The 19,269-nt window shown below is 36.7% G+C and overlaps 1 protein-coding gene across 3 annotated transcripts in view; it reads right to left on the reverse strand.

Moving 5' to 3' along the window:
- Positions 1 to 171: 171 nt before the first annotated feature.
- Mob1b (MOB kinase activator 1B) overlaps positions 172 to 19,269 on the reverse strand; it is a 43,205-nt gene continuing 24,107 nt past the window's right edge. For 2 of the 3 annotated variants that reach the window (XM_048424992.3, XM_048424976.3), the window contains exons 3-7: positions 19,074 to 19,167; positions 12,968 to 13,101; positions 10,026 to 10,189; positions 8,876 to 8,972; positions 172 to 6,309 (exon numbers count right to left, since the gene is read on the reverse strand). In XM_048424992.3, coding sequence (XP_048280949.1) covers positions 6,293 to 6,309; positions 8,876 to 8,972; positions 10,026 to 10,189; positions 12,968 to 13,101; positions 19,074 to 19,167 — 506 coding nt within the window. In that variant the 3' untranslated portion in view covers positions 172 to 6,292. The remainder of the gene's footprint in view (positions 6,310 to 8,875; positions 8,973 to 10,025; positions 10,190 to 12,967; positions 13,102 to 19,073; positions 19,168 to 19,269) is intronic. The other variant, XM_085691660.2, reaches the window with a different exon arrangement.

Below are 19,269 nucleotides of genomic sequence, written 5' to 3' on the forward strand. Positions count from 1 at the left end.
TCTAAAATGTAAGGTATACAGATGGTAACTTCCTGTATTGTGAGAATTACAGAAAGTACTGCCTAACAAATTTTGAGACATTCAATATGCTCTATATACCTTAATTTCCCTTTGAAATGTGATAGTGTAGAAATACCTACAGTAAAAATAAACAGTAATGTGAAGTCAGGATTCATGGTCAAACATAACTATTTATTAGGGTTTTTTTTCCTTATAAACATTTTCTTCCTTTTTTTTTTTAAAAAAAAGAAAAACTTAGAATTTAAATACCTCCCATTCCACCACATATAAGACTGTATACATTATTTACATTTCTCAAATAAAACATTACAGATTTTCTGACATTCAGTATTTCCTTTAAAATAACAATGAAGCAATTAAACTTTGATCAATAGCTACAATTTGTATAACCTTGGCACAATTTACAACATGGCACCCACGCTGTATTTCATATTTTAGACCATATTTTGTCCCATCTAATTGCCCAGTAGAGAACCTGTCCCTCATGAGAACAGACTCTGTCTCCATGCATACTAAAGCAAGTGCACAATGCAAATGCTGCCCTTTTGCTTCCATTACTTGGTACTGGTAGTATTTCTGATCTTTGTCTTGAAAAATGATTTCTACTCTGACTTTAAATGTTCCTTATATTTACTGTTTTCATGACATTATTTCTACCAATACTTTTAAGTAATATCTTAAATGTATAGGAAAAAAATCAAATAGAACAAAAGTCTTCCCTAAAATATTAGTGATTTCACCACCCTGGTTATGCATATACAAAAATAACAAACAAAATTTAGTAGCTGTAAAAAACTATTTTCCCTAAAAATAGTCATTTCTGCAAAACAATTTTAGGAGAAAAATGTTCTGAAATAAAAATGCACTAATAGATTTTACAACCTATACTATTTTCAGAAACAAAAAACACAAATTTGTGCAAAACTAGAAGAAATATCCACTTATAATAATAATAATTATGAGCCAGGCGGTGGTGGCACACGCCTTTAATCCCAGCACTTGAGAGGCAGAGGCAGACGGATCTCTGTGAGTTTGAGGCCAGCCTGGTCTACAAGAGCTAGTTCCAGGCAGGCACCAAAGTTACAGAGAAACCCTGTTTCGGAAAAAAAAAAAAAAAAAGAATAATTATGAAAGAGAAATTAGGAAACTGTCACTTTACATCACCAATAACTAGAACTTTGGTGACATAAAGAAACCTGTCAAGCAAACAAAAGAAAACCTGTATGTCAACAATACTTCAGAACTAGTAACAATGACAAGCTGTAAAGTCAGCCTTGAGTGCATGTGATCGGTGTACACAACAGATGCAGAGTGGAAAACACAAATCTGTCAAGGCCAGTGATCTCACTTACTGCATGTTTGAGAACTGTGTAGCAATACATGCAAAAGAAGGAGAGAAAGAAGAGGGAGGAAGGGAGGGAGAGAGGGAGGGAGGGAGGGAGGGAGGGAGGGAGGGAGGGAGGGAAGACACCTGTACCAGGAACTTGTACCACAATTATAAAAACTGAGGGCCCAATTTAATTTGCATTTTTTTTCTCTTTTGTGAGAATATGAATAAGTCCAACTATATGAGTAGTAGACAGAGATCACGCAGTCTTATTCTTCAAATGAATTCTCACAGATCAACTTCTGAAAGCCTTAAAAATTCAGATCATCTGCATTCAGAATCCTGTTGCATGTCTGTTGTTAGTTTTGAACTTTTCTTATCTTGACACAAACCTCTATTTATCACTCACAGATGATCATGCTGATAACAGTGGTGCCTATGGTAAGTCTCTAGATTACTGCAAAGCCATAATACTAAAGTCCATTAGGAGCAATACTTCAAGACTGAGCTGAGTTAAAAGTGGTATATTCTTTAATATGTCAAGAAAGCTTCAAAATAAGATGTTTTCCTCATATGTAATCATATTCCACATTGCAAATAAACTTTTGGTCCAGTATATTTTCAATCGAAATTTAATGTTATAAATGACACATTCTGAGTACTTATATAATTTTAAATGCTATTCACAATAGGTTAAGGTAACACATGGCATAATTTATAATAAAATTTATTCCAATTTTTCCTATACATCAACCTCCAGTCTTCAATTAAAGTCAGATTGAAAGAAAGACTTGTTTAAAATAAAACAGAACACAGCAGAGGTAAAAAGGCTTTGTTTCTTTAAACTGCTGTTTTAAGTACTGGATCCACTTTCTCATACTATCTTCTCAATCAAAACTATCCTACATAATTCGAAAGTTTTAAAAGATAAGGGGGGGGGGACAGAAAGCAAGTTCTAGAGAAAGACCTTAGTTTAAAAATTCTATTTAAATTCAAAGTAATTATATTTAATTTCTTTTTTACAATGTTTTCACATGTAAATGATGGTTTCTATTTCCAATAGTGACATCAGGGAACTTCTATGCTGTGACGCAGTCACTGATAGCAGTCTTCTCCCAAGATCCAGAGCCTACAACATACTCTTAATTACCACATTGGCTTGGTTCTCAGAGAATAGCCAAGTTTGTGAACTTGCTTTGGTAATTAATGTTGGTTCTGTTAGCTTTGAAAATTGTTATTGTGCAACTAAAAAGATGAAAATGATATCTTATGTAGTCATAAACCAACTCTCAAAGCACCTATGACACATGACAAAGTTCTAGAAACATACTTTGCAACATAGTTAAAATAAACAGTGCTCCAAAACAAAACTGCTTTGAAAGTCAGCTCTCATTTGGATGTTGATTAAGGTACAACATACTCATTTTAAAAGGAAGTTCCACAACTTAGTATTTGCATCTCACATAATCTACCATTTTAGTGGTTATCAAAACCTCTCTCAGAGAGGGTGTAGACAAAGCTATAAAAGAAAGCTGTTGTTTTGCTGTTACTTTTCCCATAAGCAAGGAAAATGCTCATAAGACAAAATGGAATCTAGTGAATACATATGCAAAATATAAATATCCATATTTCCTGGGAAGAGATTGTAGTGCTTCATACATCCTGATAATCCAGGTAGTAACTCAGAAATACATATTAAAAATATACTCTGCTACCCAATACATTTTATGTTGACCATTTAGAATTTACAATGACTAAAAGAACTAAAATGTGGCAACAACCTAAAATGCTTTCAGTTTATGGTACACAGAGCTCCAAAGCCACCCAGCAACACACGCATGCTCACTGTCTGATGCAGTCTAACGGTGTGGCTTCTGTGGGAAGTGGAAGAACCAAGTGAACAAGTGAACAGGGCAGCAGCACCACCCACTCAGTCAGTCTCTCTTCATGACCACTACTCTGACAACTAATATTTCCTAAAACCTGCTTCGTTATATCCGCATCTAACAAAAGCACTGTGAATAACAATATAATTTTCTATATCCAATTGTATGGGATGAACTTATGAAAGAATGAGGAAAACAACTTGCACTTTTATAACTGCATAAAAAATGGGGTAGCCAGATATGGTGGTGCACACCTTTAACCCCAGCATGTAGGGTGCAGAGGCAAGGAATCTGAGAGTTTGAAGCCATACCTGCTCTATGTAGCAAGTTTCAGGCTAGCTAGGACTACACAGACACCCAGTCACAAAAAGCGGGGGGGGGGGGGAGGGTAATTAGGGGAAGAAAGAAAGGGGAGATTTTATTTCTAAGTGAACAGATCTGAAAGGGAATCTAAGAGACAGTTATAAGCAAGCTCTCCTGCAGAAGGAACTCTGATTTATACTCTATGAAAGGGCATTTTACTCTCCAAGCAAGTTTACCAAACTGGCTTTCTCTTGAGTTCTAGTGTTTCCTTACTTAGCGCCATCTGCCACCATGTACACCTGCCAGGCCCTTCCCCAGGAGAGCTTCTATTTTCTCACTACACAAACACACACACACACACACACACACACACACACACACACACACACACACCAAAACAAAAAAAACAAAACAATAACAACAACAAAAAAAAAACCCATATCTCCTTACTTCCCCAAATTGAGGGACTACTTGTAACAGTGGCACCTGAGATCCTGGCACAGTGAAAACAGCTCCTGCCTAGTGTAGTGGAGCGTCAAGTCCTACTACCAAGCACTAATTTGTAGGATTAGTTTTCCATTCTTATCGCGCAATGTATGTAAGGCTTAAAAGACTCCCTCTCCTCTCTACATGCTGCTGCTATGGAAGCCCCGTATTGCTAGGGCGATATGAAGTCAGGAGACTATGGAAGACCGTTTCAGTGAGTAATTATGGGTTCATTTCCTGTTCAAAGAGGACTCAAACATCAGAATTCTGAAGCAACTCATAATGCTTGATATCTATTTAGATACTAAAAAAATTATTTTAAAGAAATCAGCTAGCTGTCAGTTTACAAATAAGCACTACTAATAAATGCCCAGTATTATCTACCTTTTCCAAGGTTTTTGTTCCTTTTATTATTGGTACTTGGTGAGCAATTCCCATTATAGAAATGAAATGGAGAAAAAGGCAGTTCCTAGTGATCATAACTGCAAGGGCATTCAATTCTTACCATTGTCACTTCTCAGTGACAAAATCACATTTACTTAACTATAGACTCTTTTCCACTAATTATTTGCATACAGTTCAGAGCAAGCATTTCTATTTCACTAGGGGAGACTAATTACAGAGAGTGAATTAAGGAAAACAGATTTATCCAAACTGACAAAATTAAAACTCAGAGTCTGAAAAGAGTATTTCTCAAGAACAAAACTTAAGAGAGGGGGAGAGGAAACCTCAATATTTATTCTAAAAACCAAATTCTTGAACTTGTAATTGATGATGACAACTCAACAGAATGTCATGTCAACTAAAATTTAAAAGTTATTAACTACCAAGCTAACATTCTCATTTCTTGGTATCGCCACAAGGAAAATAGATTTCACAATGGAAAATAAGAAGCCAGGGTGCTTCAAACTGCACCAGAAATCAAGGTAGTGTGTCATTTAAAATGACAGTCAGATACCAGCTTCATTCACTGAATGGAGATGCTAAAAAGTGATTAATTTCCCCAAATAGTCATTAAATGTTTAATGTCTGTACCTAAAACTAACTATTTATTTTTAACTTCTCATGGAAGCTGATTTCTAAAAGGAAGTCTTCAAGACTCTGTTTATGAGTAATAAACACCATTCTATTCCAGGGTTTTAAAACAGAACTTTCTAGAATTGACTCCCCATACTTGTTTCTCTTTTGATTTCCCAAACAAACTAATGCCTGCCACCACCCATTCTCATTTTTCCTTCCTCTCTGAAATACATGGGGATTCTGCACTTACGGCTCATTTGGCAATTCCTAGGAAACCTCACAGTTCAACATCCTTTCTGAAGACGGCAATTCTATATATAACCTGAAGTTTTACACTTACAGTGCATTTAACATATAGAAAGAAGCTGAAATGCAATGGCTATTACATTTCAACATCCTCAAATTTCAATATCACAGATATCAAGAGATGGAAAAAGACCTGCTTGTAGAACCTTAAACATCTGCTGAACAGAATATATTAGTCAATATCAAAAATAATTAAGAATTTTGTTGTTTTACATTTATGTTCTACATGCACACCTTTACAAATTATGTCAAAAATAATTAAGAAATAATTTTGTTTTACATTTATGTTCTACATGCACAACTTTACAAATTATGTTTTTTTAATGTAGCAAAAACTGGACATCATCAACTTGAGTAAACTATGGCTTTTATAACAGATTACTTTACAACATGCACAACTAAGTGCCCTAGATAGAAATTCTAATATTGTTTCAAGCTCTGCTCAGTCCTATATCTGTGCTTTGCACCTTAGAAGTGAACCTATCAAGGCACTTAAAAACACATAAGTCTTTTTTAGGGACTTCAAAGTGGGCCACAATTTACATAACACAGAATTCAATCCATCGGCATTTCAGTTAGTATTTGTTTCCAGAGTACAATATCATAAAAAGTCCTCAAGTAACCAAAACCAAGTTAATAAAAATAAAATACTAAAAAAAAAATATTGTACACCACTAAGACAAATTTGCCATTTTCAAATGTAGAGAATGGTTCTTGGCTTCCTCTAGCAACAAAATATGATTTTATATTTCAGAAGAGAAAAGGGAACCCAAGCAAGACCCCAAACCTAAAACAGAAACAATCCAGATAAAAACAAAATATAGCAAAGCCCAAATACACTCCGCACAGTTCCACTGGAGGAAAAATTTGCAGCTTCATCCTTTATCTGTCCTTTGAGGTGAGTTTTTCAATCAGTTCTTGGAGTGGTGCAAGTTCTCTTCTGTCAATAAGGTTGAACTCCTGCAAACAGCACAAATTATTTGCATCTAATTCCAAAGCAGATTACTATGCATACGAGCTTCTGGTGTAAGTAAAAGGCAACTTCATTTTTTAAATTGTTCGTTAGCTTAAAGAAATCACATGGCTTCCTTGACGCTGTTTTTACATCTATAATATTAAAAATAAATCCCCCCTAACTTATTAAATTATTGTGGAGACTACGTGCGGCAACTGCTGCTCACTACTTCATGTAATACCTGGAACACACGACCAATCAGAAAGTGGGAGCTGCTGCTTCCTGATGAAAACAATACACTGGGCGGCACTCAAATGTCAATCAAATAGGGATCTGATATCACTGCAAAGAAAAAACTTTTACCATGGAAAAATTAAGAAGTTGGGATACTGTGCCAATAATCAAGGTTCTGTGTCTTTTTTTAAAGATTTATTTATTTATTATGTATACAGCATTCGGCCTGCATGTATTCCTGCAGGCCAGAGGAGGGCACCATATATCATTATAGATGGTTGTGAGTTACCATGTGGGTGCTGGGAATTGAATTCAGGACCTCTGGAAGTACAGTCAGTGCTTTTAACCTCTGAGCCCAGTACTATATCTTTTAAAATGACTTTTTAAATGATTCCTGTTGAACTATGATTTTAAAAATCAATAAATAAAGCTGGGTGGTAGTGGTACACACCTTTAATCCCAGCATTCGGGAGGCAGAGACAGGAGGATTTCTATGAGTTCAAGGCCAGCCTAGTCTATAAGAACTAGTTCCAGGATGGGCTCCAAAGCTACAGAGAAACCCTGCAGCTCACAACCACCTGAAACTCCAATTCCAGAAGATCTGTAATGAGAACACACTCATGAGAGTATCCAAGGTAACGGAGGCGGAACTCTCCCAGGGGGCAGGAGACACAGCTACAGAGTTCCAAAAAAAAAAAAAGAGAGAAGAGAAGAGAGAAAGAAAAGAAAGAAAGAAAGGAAGGAAGGAAGGAAGGAAGGAAGGAAGGAAGGAAGGAAGGAAGGAAGGAATAAAGGTGACATATACTATTCTCAACTCTCAATTAGCACCCATTAGCACCCATCATTGGCCAGCACTACAATCAGAACTTTAGAGACGCACAAGCCCTGAGATCTGTGGAGTCCTGGCCAAGAACATGTGGGAATACATACATGGGAATACCTACCACGTGACTAACTCTTCGTATTGACATTAAGTAACATTATTAAATAAAGCATGTCCTTGACAAATCTTCAGAGTGACCAGAAAAAGACTCAGAATTCCCGAAACGCCTCATAATTCTACACTACAAAGTAGATGGCATGAGGAGTCAGCTGAGTACCTGACCCTCAGCTAATCTTTTGCTTTTCCAACCCAAAGCTCTACCTATGCCCAAAAGGGCCCCATGCAAATGAGTAAAGATAAGTTGGCTGGCATGTCCAAGATAAGCACATACCTCTAACAAGCAGGTATCATCTGGGTACTCCTCATGTCTAAAGCTATACCTAGTAAAGATGTGACATAGTCTCCAAAAAGTAAACATCAACAATCCACCTGCGAGCATGAGGTAGGGAATTTGATCTGGGATCAAATATATTCTAAACACATGAGATATTATGCTCTTGGCCTTGTAGGGTCTAGACTGTATTGGGTCAGAGCAAGATTCTCGAAATTCAGAGATCTTCTTAATCAAAATCAAGTGATCTTCTTAATCAAAAGGTGTTGCTAGGGGGCTGGAGAGATGGCTCAGTGGTTAAGAGCATTGCCTGCTCTTCCAAAGGTCCTGAGTTCAATTCCTGGCAACCACATGGTGGCTCACAACCATCTGTAATGAGATCTGGTGCCCTCTTCTGGCCTGCAGACATACATGTAGATAGAATACACAGATTCTGTAGATTGTATACATAATAAATAAATAAATAAATAAACAGATTTTTTTTAAAAAAAAAAAAAAAGGTGTTGCTAGGAGGGTAAGATGTGCAAAATGCTCTAAATTGGTTCCCCACTATTTGCTAGCACATAACATAAAGTATACTTTATGGCTATAGAGTAAAGTAAAACTAACACTTTTAAAGGAAGAATATTTCTCCTGAACCAACAAAACCTAAATTTGGCAATCATTTTCTGCTAACTAAAATACTAATGTAAAACTTCAGTGGTTTTGTGTTGTTATTGGTCTACAAATCAGACTGTCAAATAACTCCCCAACAAAGCTTTTAAAGTTATAACCTCTTAAAATGTCTTTTTTACAGATAATTTTTTTAAAAGTATCTTTAGTGTTAGGAGTATGTATTAATGAAAATGGACACATGTTTCTTTGGTAGAGAGGAAAGTAAAAATGACATTTATAAACATATGTTCACATATAAAAACAAACAAAACTTGCTTTCTCCCAACCAACATTTCCTTCTTCTAATATCTACAGAAACAGGAAACAAACAAACTACTTGGCCCATCTATTTCCAACTCTTTCATTTTTCCTTATAATTTATCTAATTAGAAAATTAAATAAAACTCTACTTATAGTTTTCTCTTTCCTCATTCGAGACAAGGTACTGACAAGTAACCACGCTGGTTACCTGATTCTCCTGTCTCAGTCTCCAGGGAACTGGGATTGTGTGTAGGGGCCACCATGCCTGCTTTCTTAGTCTGCATTTCAAAGGCTCTCTCTGAGGACTAAACAAAGGGGAAATAAATATAAGGGACCTCTAAAACACACTCTGGCCCTTCCTTTCCTCATACATGATGGGCAGTCATTAGCTTCAAAATTACTTAAAATATGGTTTTAAAAAGAAGTGGGGGAGCCGGGCGATGGTGGTCCCAGCACTCCGGAGGCAGAGGCCGTCAGATCTCTGTGAGTTCCAGGCCAGTCTGGTCTACAAAGTGAGTTTCAGGAAAGCCCTGGCTACACAAACAAATCCTGTCTCAAAAAAAAAAAAGTGATATTCCAAGTATGTATGTGTGTGTACACACACATACATATACACACACACGTATATATACGTACGTGTGTATATATATATGTATATATATGTGTGTGTATATACACACACACACACACACACACACACACATATATATATATAGAGAGAGAGAGAGAGAGAAAAGAGTCCACTAAGAGAGACCCAAGATTTCCCTTTTAAAGTAGTGGGTTAAGAAAACAAAGAATGTTAGAACACTTGAGCCCAAGTTCACTACAAGTGTGCCCAACTAGTGGAGTTCACATTCTCATTGCATTTTTCCCCTTCCTTGATTTGTTTGTTGCTTGTTTCTGTTGGTTTTGTTTGCTGTCTATTCATTTTTGTTCATTTGTTTGTTTGTTGAGATTGGATATTATGGTCTAGGATAACCTGAAACTTGCTAAGTAGCAAGCTGGCCTGGAACTCAATCTTTACGCTTCAGCCTCTCAAGTGTCAAGATTACAGGCAAATATCATCAAATCTGACTCACTATTCCGATTTCTTATTTAGTCCCTTCATATGGCCTAAAATGAAGGCATCCTTCCAAGCAAGGCATCTTGGAACTGTTTTAGAGTTACCTACTATAAACCGGTAGACTAATGAAATTAAGACGAAAAAGGCCCATCATTATCATCATGGAAAGTGTAAAACAGGATGTAGATTAGATAGAGATAGCAAGCTCTGCTCTGACAGTGTATATACACCATTTATTCATCACAGAATTCTAAAAATGAACATGGACCAAGAAAAGCATTATGAGCCAACCTACCTGAACAAAAAAAATAAAGTGCTTGAAAGATGTATTGAGATGTGCTTCCTCCTGAAGCTGGATCACAGGGTCAAAATGTTGGTGATATATGTGAGCATAAACTCTAAAGAGTCGTTTGAGAATTGTTTTCGCCACGGACATGAAATTCTTCGGGAATGGAACACCTAGTAAAGAGATAAGCCCTCTCTGTTAATAAGAAAAGAGCAAAAAGCAGAATGCTTTGCCATCAAGTAGCAACAGGGCTGAAAAATGTAATGTATATGAATTCCTGTTTTCATGCCCATAAAATCTTCAGACATTCTTAGCACATCATGAATGAAAGCGAACTCCAGAGCTTTTTAAAAATAAGAAGGATTCTTCTTTATGGCATACTGTATTTCTAACATACATCCACTTTACAAATAAACACCTCAGAGGCATCACGGCAAGAACGCACATCCAGATTGTTAGATTTCTTAGCATTAAGCACTACACAAATATGTGGTAACAATGTATTAACCACCTTAGTTATGTTTAATGCTTTTAATATATCAGACACACACACACAATTTAACCTATAGGAGATCCTGATACAGGCATAGTCACATATCTGTTCAGCACCTGAGCGGCTGAGACAGGATTATAGTGAGTTCAGGACCAACGTGGGATACATAGCAAGATCCTGTCTCAAAATAAATAAATAAATAAATAAATAAATAAATAAATAAATAAATAAATAAATAAAATAGGGAGGTTTGAATTTGGAAGGATATTATACTAAGTGCACATCAAACCTAAACAGACTATTTCTCAATCTTAGTTATATTTTGAGTGAAAAAGAAAATGACATACATAGAGAATAAAACCATGGTTACTGGATTAAAGGGATAGGAGGATATGAGAGAATGTAGGTCAGAGATAAACACAATAATACCTGTAGCAAAGATACAGGACAACCAAGTCTAAAGATAGAATATAAAATATAAGAATGAAACATAATAATATACCATATTTACATTTTATTAGTTGGGTAATTATAGCTGCTTTTCTAACAGAATAAAATGGATTAACTGTAACACAAAGAATATTTATTTATTTTACTATAAAAACTAATTTACTATAAATATAAATTAGCATCATGCTATATAAAAAATTATAAAATAATTCAATTTTAATAAAAATCTGGGCCAGTGAGACGGTATAGAAGGTAAAGTACTTGCTGGGCTAGCCTGGTGATCTGAGCTCAATCCCCAGAAAGCACATAAAGGTAAAGGAGAGAACTGAAGTCACAAAGTTGACCTCTGACACCCACATGCACACACATGCACACACAATAGTCATAAGTAAATTTTTAAGAGGAAGGAAAAGAATACAAAATCCTATATTCTAAATGTTGAACTTGGCACTAAAACACTGGTACTACTGGCTCAGTGTTGTTAATACTATTGCCCATTTCACAGCACTATAAATCACAAGGACACAAGCACACCACAATCCAAGGACAGTCGAAAATAGCAAAGTCATAAAAAAACAAGAAAAGGAATGAAGCCCGCATATTCTAGGCATAGCACTGCATAAAAACCTAAAAACACAAAAAGGACCTAAGGTTGGAGAACAGTGCTCTAATGAAAGCATACAATGTCAGTCAAAAGTTGTTTAACAAAACTCTAAGGGTTAATTGAAAACACAGTTGTAACAGTTTGAAGACGTACAGACACGTATTAACTGTCTAATGGCAACAATGAAGACCTTTAAGCAAATATACCAAACAAGTCACTCGATCTATTGATGGAGGAGGGTCTTCTGTCTGTGTGTTACTTTCATTGGTTAATAAAGAGACTGCCTTGGCCTTTTTGATAGGCCAGCCCTTAGGTGGGTGGAGTAGACAGAACAGAATTGTAGGAGAAAGAAAGCAGAGGCAGGCAGATGCCATGGCTCTCCTCTCCAAGATGGAGGTGGGTTAGAATCTTCCCGGTAAGCCACGACCTCGTGGTGATATACAGATTATTAAAAATGGGTTGAGTCAATATGTAAGAGTAAGCCAATAAGAGGCGAGAACTAATGGGCCAGGAGTGTTTAAAAGAATACAGTTTCCGTGTAATTGTTTCGGGTAAAGCTAGCTGGGAGCTGGGTGGTGGGACACAGTCCGCCACTCCGTTTGCAACAATCTATGTCAGGCCAAATCTCAAAGCTGTTTTTTTTCTTCTCAGATATTTTGATATCAAAATCTATGTGATGTGTGATGGCTCATGCCTGTAACCACACTCAGGAGGCTCAGACAGGATTGTCATAGGCTTGATGCCAGCCTGAGCTACAGAGATAGCTACCCTATCTCAAAACAGAAGAACAAAATAAAATCTTTAAGATTTATTTTATGAGCCTTAAAAAACCACACTTTTTTATCATAAGTATAAAATTAGATATAAGCTATGGAAACTTGAAGGAAAAAGAAAATAAAACATGAGTGTGACAGGTATCATTAGCTATCTTATTACCTATTATCTTTTTCTATTATAGGCCAGATTTTATTATCTTTCTATATCAAAAATTCATCTGTCCATCACTTAAAACTATAAGGGGATATCATTAATAAATTTAGTGTGAAAAGGGACACAAGAACACTCTTTAAATGTATAAAATTAGAAATATTTTGATTGATGTGGTAACCTGTTATGGGTTCCTGAAACAGTAATAAGTTTCCATTTGGGACTTGCTTCTGAAAAGAAAACTACTAGATATTTATAATTCTTTTGTTTTTCTTAAAAAAACAAAAAAAAACATGAGACAGCTTGCTTATATCTGACTGGGTTAACTGGGTTAGAAAGCTCTGGTGTCTCTTCTTGTCTCTTCAACACAGTCCCAGGGAACTACTCAAATGGGTAGGAAAGGAAGAGAGAGCACGCGATTATAGAAACAAAATTAAATACATTATGATTTGTTCCAATTACGAAAAATAATTTTACCAATTTTTGATGGAAATAATGTTTCATCATCCAGCTGGTCCTGAACCCAGGTCATCAGGTAATCAATGTACTTTGGTGCAGAGCACTTGATAGGCTTTTTAATGTTGGTTCCATCTGCCCAGTGATACTCATATCTGCAATAAAAAGAAAGCACACAGATCATCACAAGGGAGGTATAAAAGTGTGCATATAAGTATATGTATGAGGAATATATATGCAAATATGTTTTAAACAATCTGTTCTCCAAGTAAGTACACGTTCTTAATCAACAGTAGTCTGTTTTGCTTTTATCAAAATTCAACCTAAGGAGATCACACTGAATTCATCTTCTTTTTTTGTGTGTGTGTTTGTTGAATTTCTCTGTAGCTTTCGAGCCTGTCCTGGAACTAGCTCTTGTAGACCTGGCTGGCCTCAAACTCACAGAGATCTGCCAGCCTCTGCCTCCTGATACAGGAATTAAAGGCTGAATTCATCTTCTATTTAGATGTTTTCCTCACCTGTCCAATTTTCTATCTTTTCTTTTCTTTTTCTTTCTTTAAAAAATAAAAGTCTCTTACTGTGTAGACCAGGCTGACATAGAACTCAGAGATTTACCTGACTGTGCCTCCCAAAAACTGGGGTTTAAACATGAACTGCCATGCACATCCCCTGAATTAAAGAGCTCTCTCTAATACAGAATAGAATTGAAGTGGAAGAAGTTACTACTCTGTTCTATAATGGCTACCTCTGAACTTTATAGTTGTTTTTCTTCCTTGCATAAAATGCAGTACAATTCTTTTTAATTGGGGGCTTTAAATTTGGGGTTAAGTATAAAGAATGACAGAAATTCAAAGTAAAACTAATGTAAATAAGAATGGCTCAGTAGTTTAGTACATTTGAATGAGGAACTAATATATCCTTAAAGAAAACTGGCAACTCAAATATGCTCGTTTTAGCTATTAACCAAAATTAACCCTTTGATTTAATATGTAACCATGTGAGAAACACAAGGTCAAGAAGAACGAGCACTAAAACAAAATACACTTCCCCTAGTCAGAAAAGCAGATTAGTAGAAGAGACACCCATAAATGTATAAGTAAAAATATGTATGAACTGCCTGTCTAAAATGGACAGTTTACTCTTGAAAGATCTACCTACAAATGCAAATATAAAACAAGTTACTTGGTCTATACTCAGGTCAAACCCTCCAGTTATTTTCTTAAACAATTCTTCCAATCTCTCAGTCTCTCAACCTCTCTTTCTCTCTCTCTCTCTCTCTCTCTCTCTCTCTCTCACACACACACACACACACACACACACACACACACACACACACCTCCCTGACTTTTAAGATAATAGGACTCTTCTTAGAAACTACAGTATACACATATATCAACATAGCCCTAAAGAACTAAGTACATAGCTGAGACTCCAAAATATAAAAATGTATAAACTCAATTGACATTTAGATTTTTAGTTTCCAACATTTCTCCTGCTACCTAACTTTTTTTGTTGTTGTTTTGCTTTTGGTTTTTGTTTTCGAGTCAAGGTTTCCCCATATAGCCCTGCACGTCAGGAAACTTACTCTGTACACCAGGCTGGCCTCAAACTCAGAAATCCACCAGTTTCTCCCCTACAAGTGCTGTGATTAAAGAGCACTACCACCAACCAAACACCATTTCCCTTTTTTGTTTGTTTTTCAAGACAGGGTTTCTCTGTTTTGTCCTGGATGTCCTGTAACTCTTGGTAAACCAGGCTGGCCTTGAACTCGTGGAGATCTGCCTGCCCCTGTTTCCGGAATGCTGGGATTAAAGGTATGTGCAACCACCACCCAGCTACTACTTCACTTTTAAATCAACTATTTTCTAACTTTTCTCCCAGAGTTTGACCTGACTGAAAAACAGACTAGTGAGACTAACAAATAGCAGTCTAACAGAGAAATACTACATGGTGTATTTCTGATAAAAATTATCTTCAATAGTATGAATGAGGATCCTTTCTATTTAGCAAATCTAAACCTTAATAATAATCCAGAAGTGACCTAAGCAAGAATACACCTTAACAAACATTCTTAGAAGAGCCTTTTGTATCACTGCTGAGCACAAGGAATGCCCATCAAATCCATTGTGAAGTCTCAAAGGAAGATTCTCCCAAACACCTACTGGTACCCTGCTACAATGGTTAATCACTTTCCCAGTCAAAATTTTCTCTATTATGAAAGTTAAATACAAGCTGGCTAGTGAGGGCCCACGCCTTTAATCCCAGCACTTAAGAGGCAGAGGCAGGCGGGTCTCTATGAGATTGAGGTCAGTCCAGCCTACAGAGTGAGTTCTAGAAGAGCCTGGGCTACAAAGAAAAACCCTGTCTTGAAAAAACAAACAATAAACCAAATGACTTCATTGGGTAACTCTATTTTACCCCCAACAATTTTTTTCCCACTCTTTAACAGACGATTCTCTTTAAAATTCTCTTCTGTTATCACAATATTTACTTGTAAATTACAGCTCCAAAATAGCCACAATTTCTTTCACAATCATATTAAGCAGCAAGTGTCAACCAAGTCCTCAGAAACAACACTTAGTATCGCTCAGTAAGAGGCTACTGGTTGATCATATACAATCCAAATCTAAACTTAGGATTGGTAATGAGTGCTGACAAGATGGCCCATAGTGGGAAACACCAAAGTTGAAATTAACAGACATCTCTGCATGATTCAATTCTTCCTTATTAGTAAAGATAAAGAACTGGGACAACTCCTAGCATTAATAATAGCCACACACCTTTAATCTAAGCACTTAGGAGGCAGGCGCAGGTGGATCTCTCTGAGTGTGAGGTCACCCTGGTCTACACTGAGAGTTCTAGGACAGCCTGGGCTGCATAGTAAAACTATCTTTAAAAAAAAAAAATTGAAAGAGTAAAGAGTTTCAAAAAAGAGTCAGTTGTAGTGGTGCATGCCTTTAATCCCAGCACTCAGGATACAGAAGCAGGTGGATCTCTGTAAATTCAAGGTTGGCCTAGTCTACAAGGCAATTTTCAGAACACCCAGGGTTACACAGAGAAAGTCCATGATGGGTGTGCGGGGGGGGGGGGGGGGGAATTCGGGAAGGAAGGAAGGAAGGAAGGAAAAGGAAAAAAGAACAAGGAAAGGGCACAGCTATGACCAACACAACTCAGATTCTAGTCCAGTGCCTACCTGGGCTGCAGAGGTAAGATGTAGTCTCAAACAGCTGCTTTATTTATTTATTAAAGGACAAAGCCAGTGAGAGGAGCACGAGGTCAGGCGATGTGCTACAGAGGAACACTTTTCAGAAGACAGAGCTACTTTGTCCCTCAAGACAAACTAACCATGTAATAGCAAAATTAAAACCATCCATTTTCACATGAAATTTAAAACATATGAACTAAACACCAATAATACCAATAGGAATTCAGTTATAAAAGGAAATTGAATTTCCTCAATGCCTTTTTTTTCTTACAAAATCTTAAAACAACAAGAGACAAAAATTTGATGAAATTAGGACATTGTCATCTGTCACAATATTTAGTTAAAGGGATATCTAATTCATTTAAAATCAAATTTGCTAAAGAAAGGCACCCTTGACTAAAAACCTACGGAGGGTCGGATGTGGTGGGACACACCATTCGTCTTGGACTCAAGAAGACAGAGGTGTGCAGTGCTTACTCTGTGAGTCCAAGGCCAGCCTGAGCTACAAAGGGAGTTCCAGGATAGACCAGGTTACACAAAGACTTTATCAAAAAAGCAACAACAAAAGTTCTATAAAGGACAGTTCTCCAATAAAGCGTTCATCGAGAAGTGAAAAGCACCAGCTACAATTCTCACAGAAGAGCACTAAAGGAAGCAGGGAACTAAAATTTGGGACAACTCATCTCTGTAGGCAAGAAAGCAGCACAAGGCAATTACAGCTCTCTGCTTTTCTAGTGAGAATGGCCAGTGTGTTTGCCTCCTAAGATAGCAACACACCTCTCCTGAGCTCCCATATCTCTGCTGTAAGTTCTTTGATCAGCTGACTAAATTCTTTATGTCCATGATGATGCATAGGGTCAGCAATTTTCTGATATGTTGGAATATGTAGTCAAATATATATTCACATATCACTAAATAAACAGCAGTGGCCTTTATTAATAGTGATAGTAAAAGCCAACTTCAAAAAGGTATTGGCCAAACCAATATTGATTGCTGAGGAGATAGGTGGTAAGCACTGTCTTTGCACCAAGACAGATTTAAAAGAACAAATAGACTTGAGTAGCACACCTGCCGTCTTTGATTTGATGCTGAGCGCACACACGTGTGTGCACACAATATTACAGTATAAACACAACACAATATATCATTGTAAAAACAAAACCAGTAGGACTGGAGAATTGCCACAGCTGTTGAGAGTGCAAAGCTCTTCTGAGGACCTGAGATAGGCTCCAACCTGTGGCAGCTCCAGGGGATTGGACGCCTCCAGCCACTATGGGCACTTGCGCTCATATGCACACACCTACATGCGCATGCACGAGTGCACGCACGCACAAATTAAAAACAATTTTTTTAAAATAAAAAATTTAAGCAGAAAGAGCACATCTACACTGAAGAATCCTAAATGGCTCCACAGGAAAAGAAATGTTCAGCGCAGGCCTGTTGCAAGGAGGAGACATTGTAAAACATAAACGTGAGAGAAAAAGAAGAAACAGAAAGAATTTGCAAGTGCTGTTAAGCTCCTAGGTGCAAGTTTGTTTTTATTATGTTTTAAATAGCTTTATAAACTATTGTCCATAGACGGTATTATGTACATTTAATTGAGATAAAGGAAGATAAGTTTACTTTGTATCTGAATCAGCAAAGTAGGTGTATATTTAACAGTGGAAATTGGGGTTTCCCAGAGTACACATCACTAATACAATCATTCCAGCCCATCAGATACCAGGCTGCCCCGTGTATGCTATATACACATGTAAAAACAGGACGTATTTTACTCAATGTATGATGCTAATCAATGAACTCTTGATTTTACAGAGAAAACTTATCGGTGAATTTTATTGTATATGTTCATTTTATTATTATTTTTTTAAATGAAAAGAGGATTCGAAATGCCATGCAGTCATTAGTAGAAGAGTTCTAGGACTCTGCCTGCCCTATAACTATCTGCATATGGCCTAGCAGGAAACAGAAATTCACACATGCATTCAAGTCAAGCAGTTAAGGAGAAGAACAGACTCCACAGCTTTCCGTCCACAGCTGTGACTGGTTTTTAAGAATGTAACTTATTTTCCAATAACCCCTGCCTCTGTGGCTTTACCACCAGCTCTATTAACATAAATGACTGGTTCAGGTGAGGTTGCGCCCTACACCCTCTGTGGGTTCCTTCCTCTCATTTGTGCTGTTCCCAAGCCTCTGTTCATCTCCATACTGCTTCAGTGAAAAGAAATGCTTGAAGAAGAGATTGCTATTCAGTTTCAAGATGGCATGATGTTTTAGACAGTTATTTCAGGATAGAAACTGGTTTTATCACCAGGTTCTTTTTTAAACATGTTTTAACTCCCATAAAGAACAAACTGTCCAACTTAAGTTTTTCATAAAATAAGGTTTTAAGATCAGATCTGTTTCTTGCAATGACATGATGAGTTGCCAAATGACTGAGATCATTTTAAATGTTCTGTTCATACTCTTGTTTTAGAATTAAAATTTACATTCATTGTGTGTGAGTTTTTCATTGTTTTGAGGGTTTTTTTAAATTTGGGTTTTATTTTATTGTTTCTGATTCTTAATGTAATATGAATATTCTTATCATTTTGCATTGTTTCTTACTGAAATTTTATATATAAATTATAAAATGTTTCCCTAAAAAAAAAAAAGAAAGAAACAGAAGAAACGAAAGGTATCCGAGAAGAATAGACAAAGCAACTTTTCAGAAGAAACAGAGTAACTGGCAAGGAGTTTCCATGAAGCCAGTTCAGGTGGATGGGAAAGACACCATAAAGAGAGAAAAAGCAGCAATGGCAAGTCACCAGGAAGTCACTGAGGGAATCGCTAGAACTCAGGAAGCACATGGTTAGACACTTCCTTCTCATCTAAAGGCCCAAGGACAGTGACAAGGAAAACTGGACATTAATCATATCTTACTTTGGTCCAGCTGACATCACCGGACAACTCTCCTCTGTACAGAAGTCTGTGATGGTTCCATAAAGCATATTGATTTGATTGAAAAAATCCACAGCTGCAAAGCAAATGTCCATCATAAGTAAAATAAAACAGTAAGAAAGTTATTTTCACTTATTTAAGCAGAATCCCAGGTTCTTTTTCCCTACAAAACCAGGTG

This window comes from Myodes glareolus, chromosome 8, assembly GCF_982192425.1.
Source record: "Myodes glareolus chromosome 8, mMyoGla1.1, whole genome shotgun sequence".
NCBI classification, from domain to species: Eukaryota; Metazoa; Chordata; class Mammalia; order Rodentia; family Cricetidae; genus Myodes; species Myodes glareolus.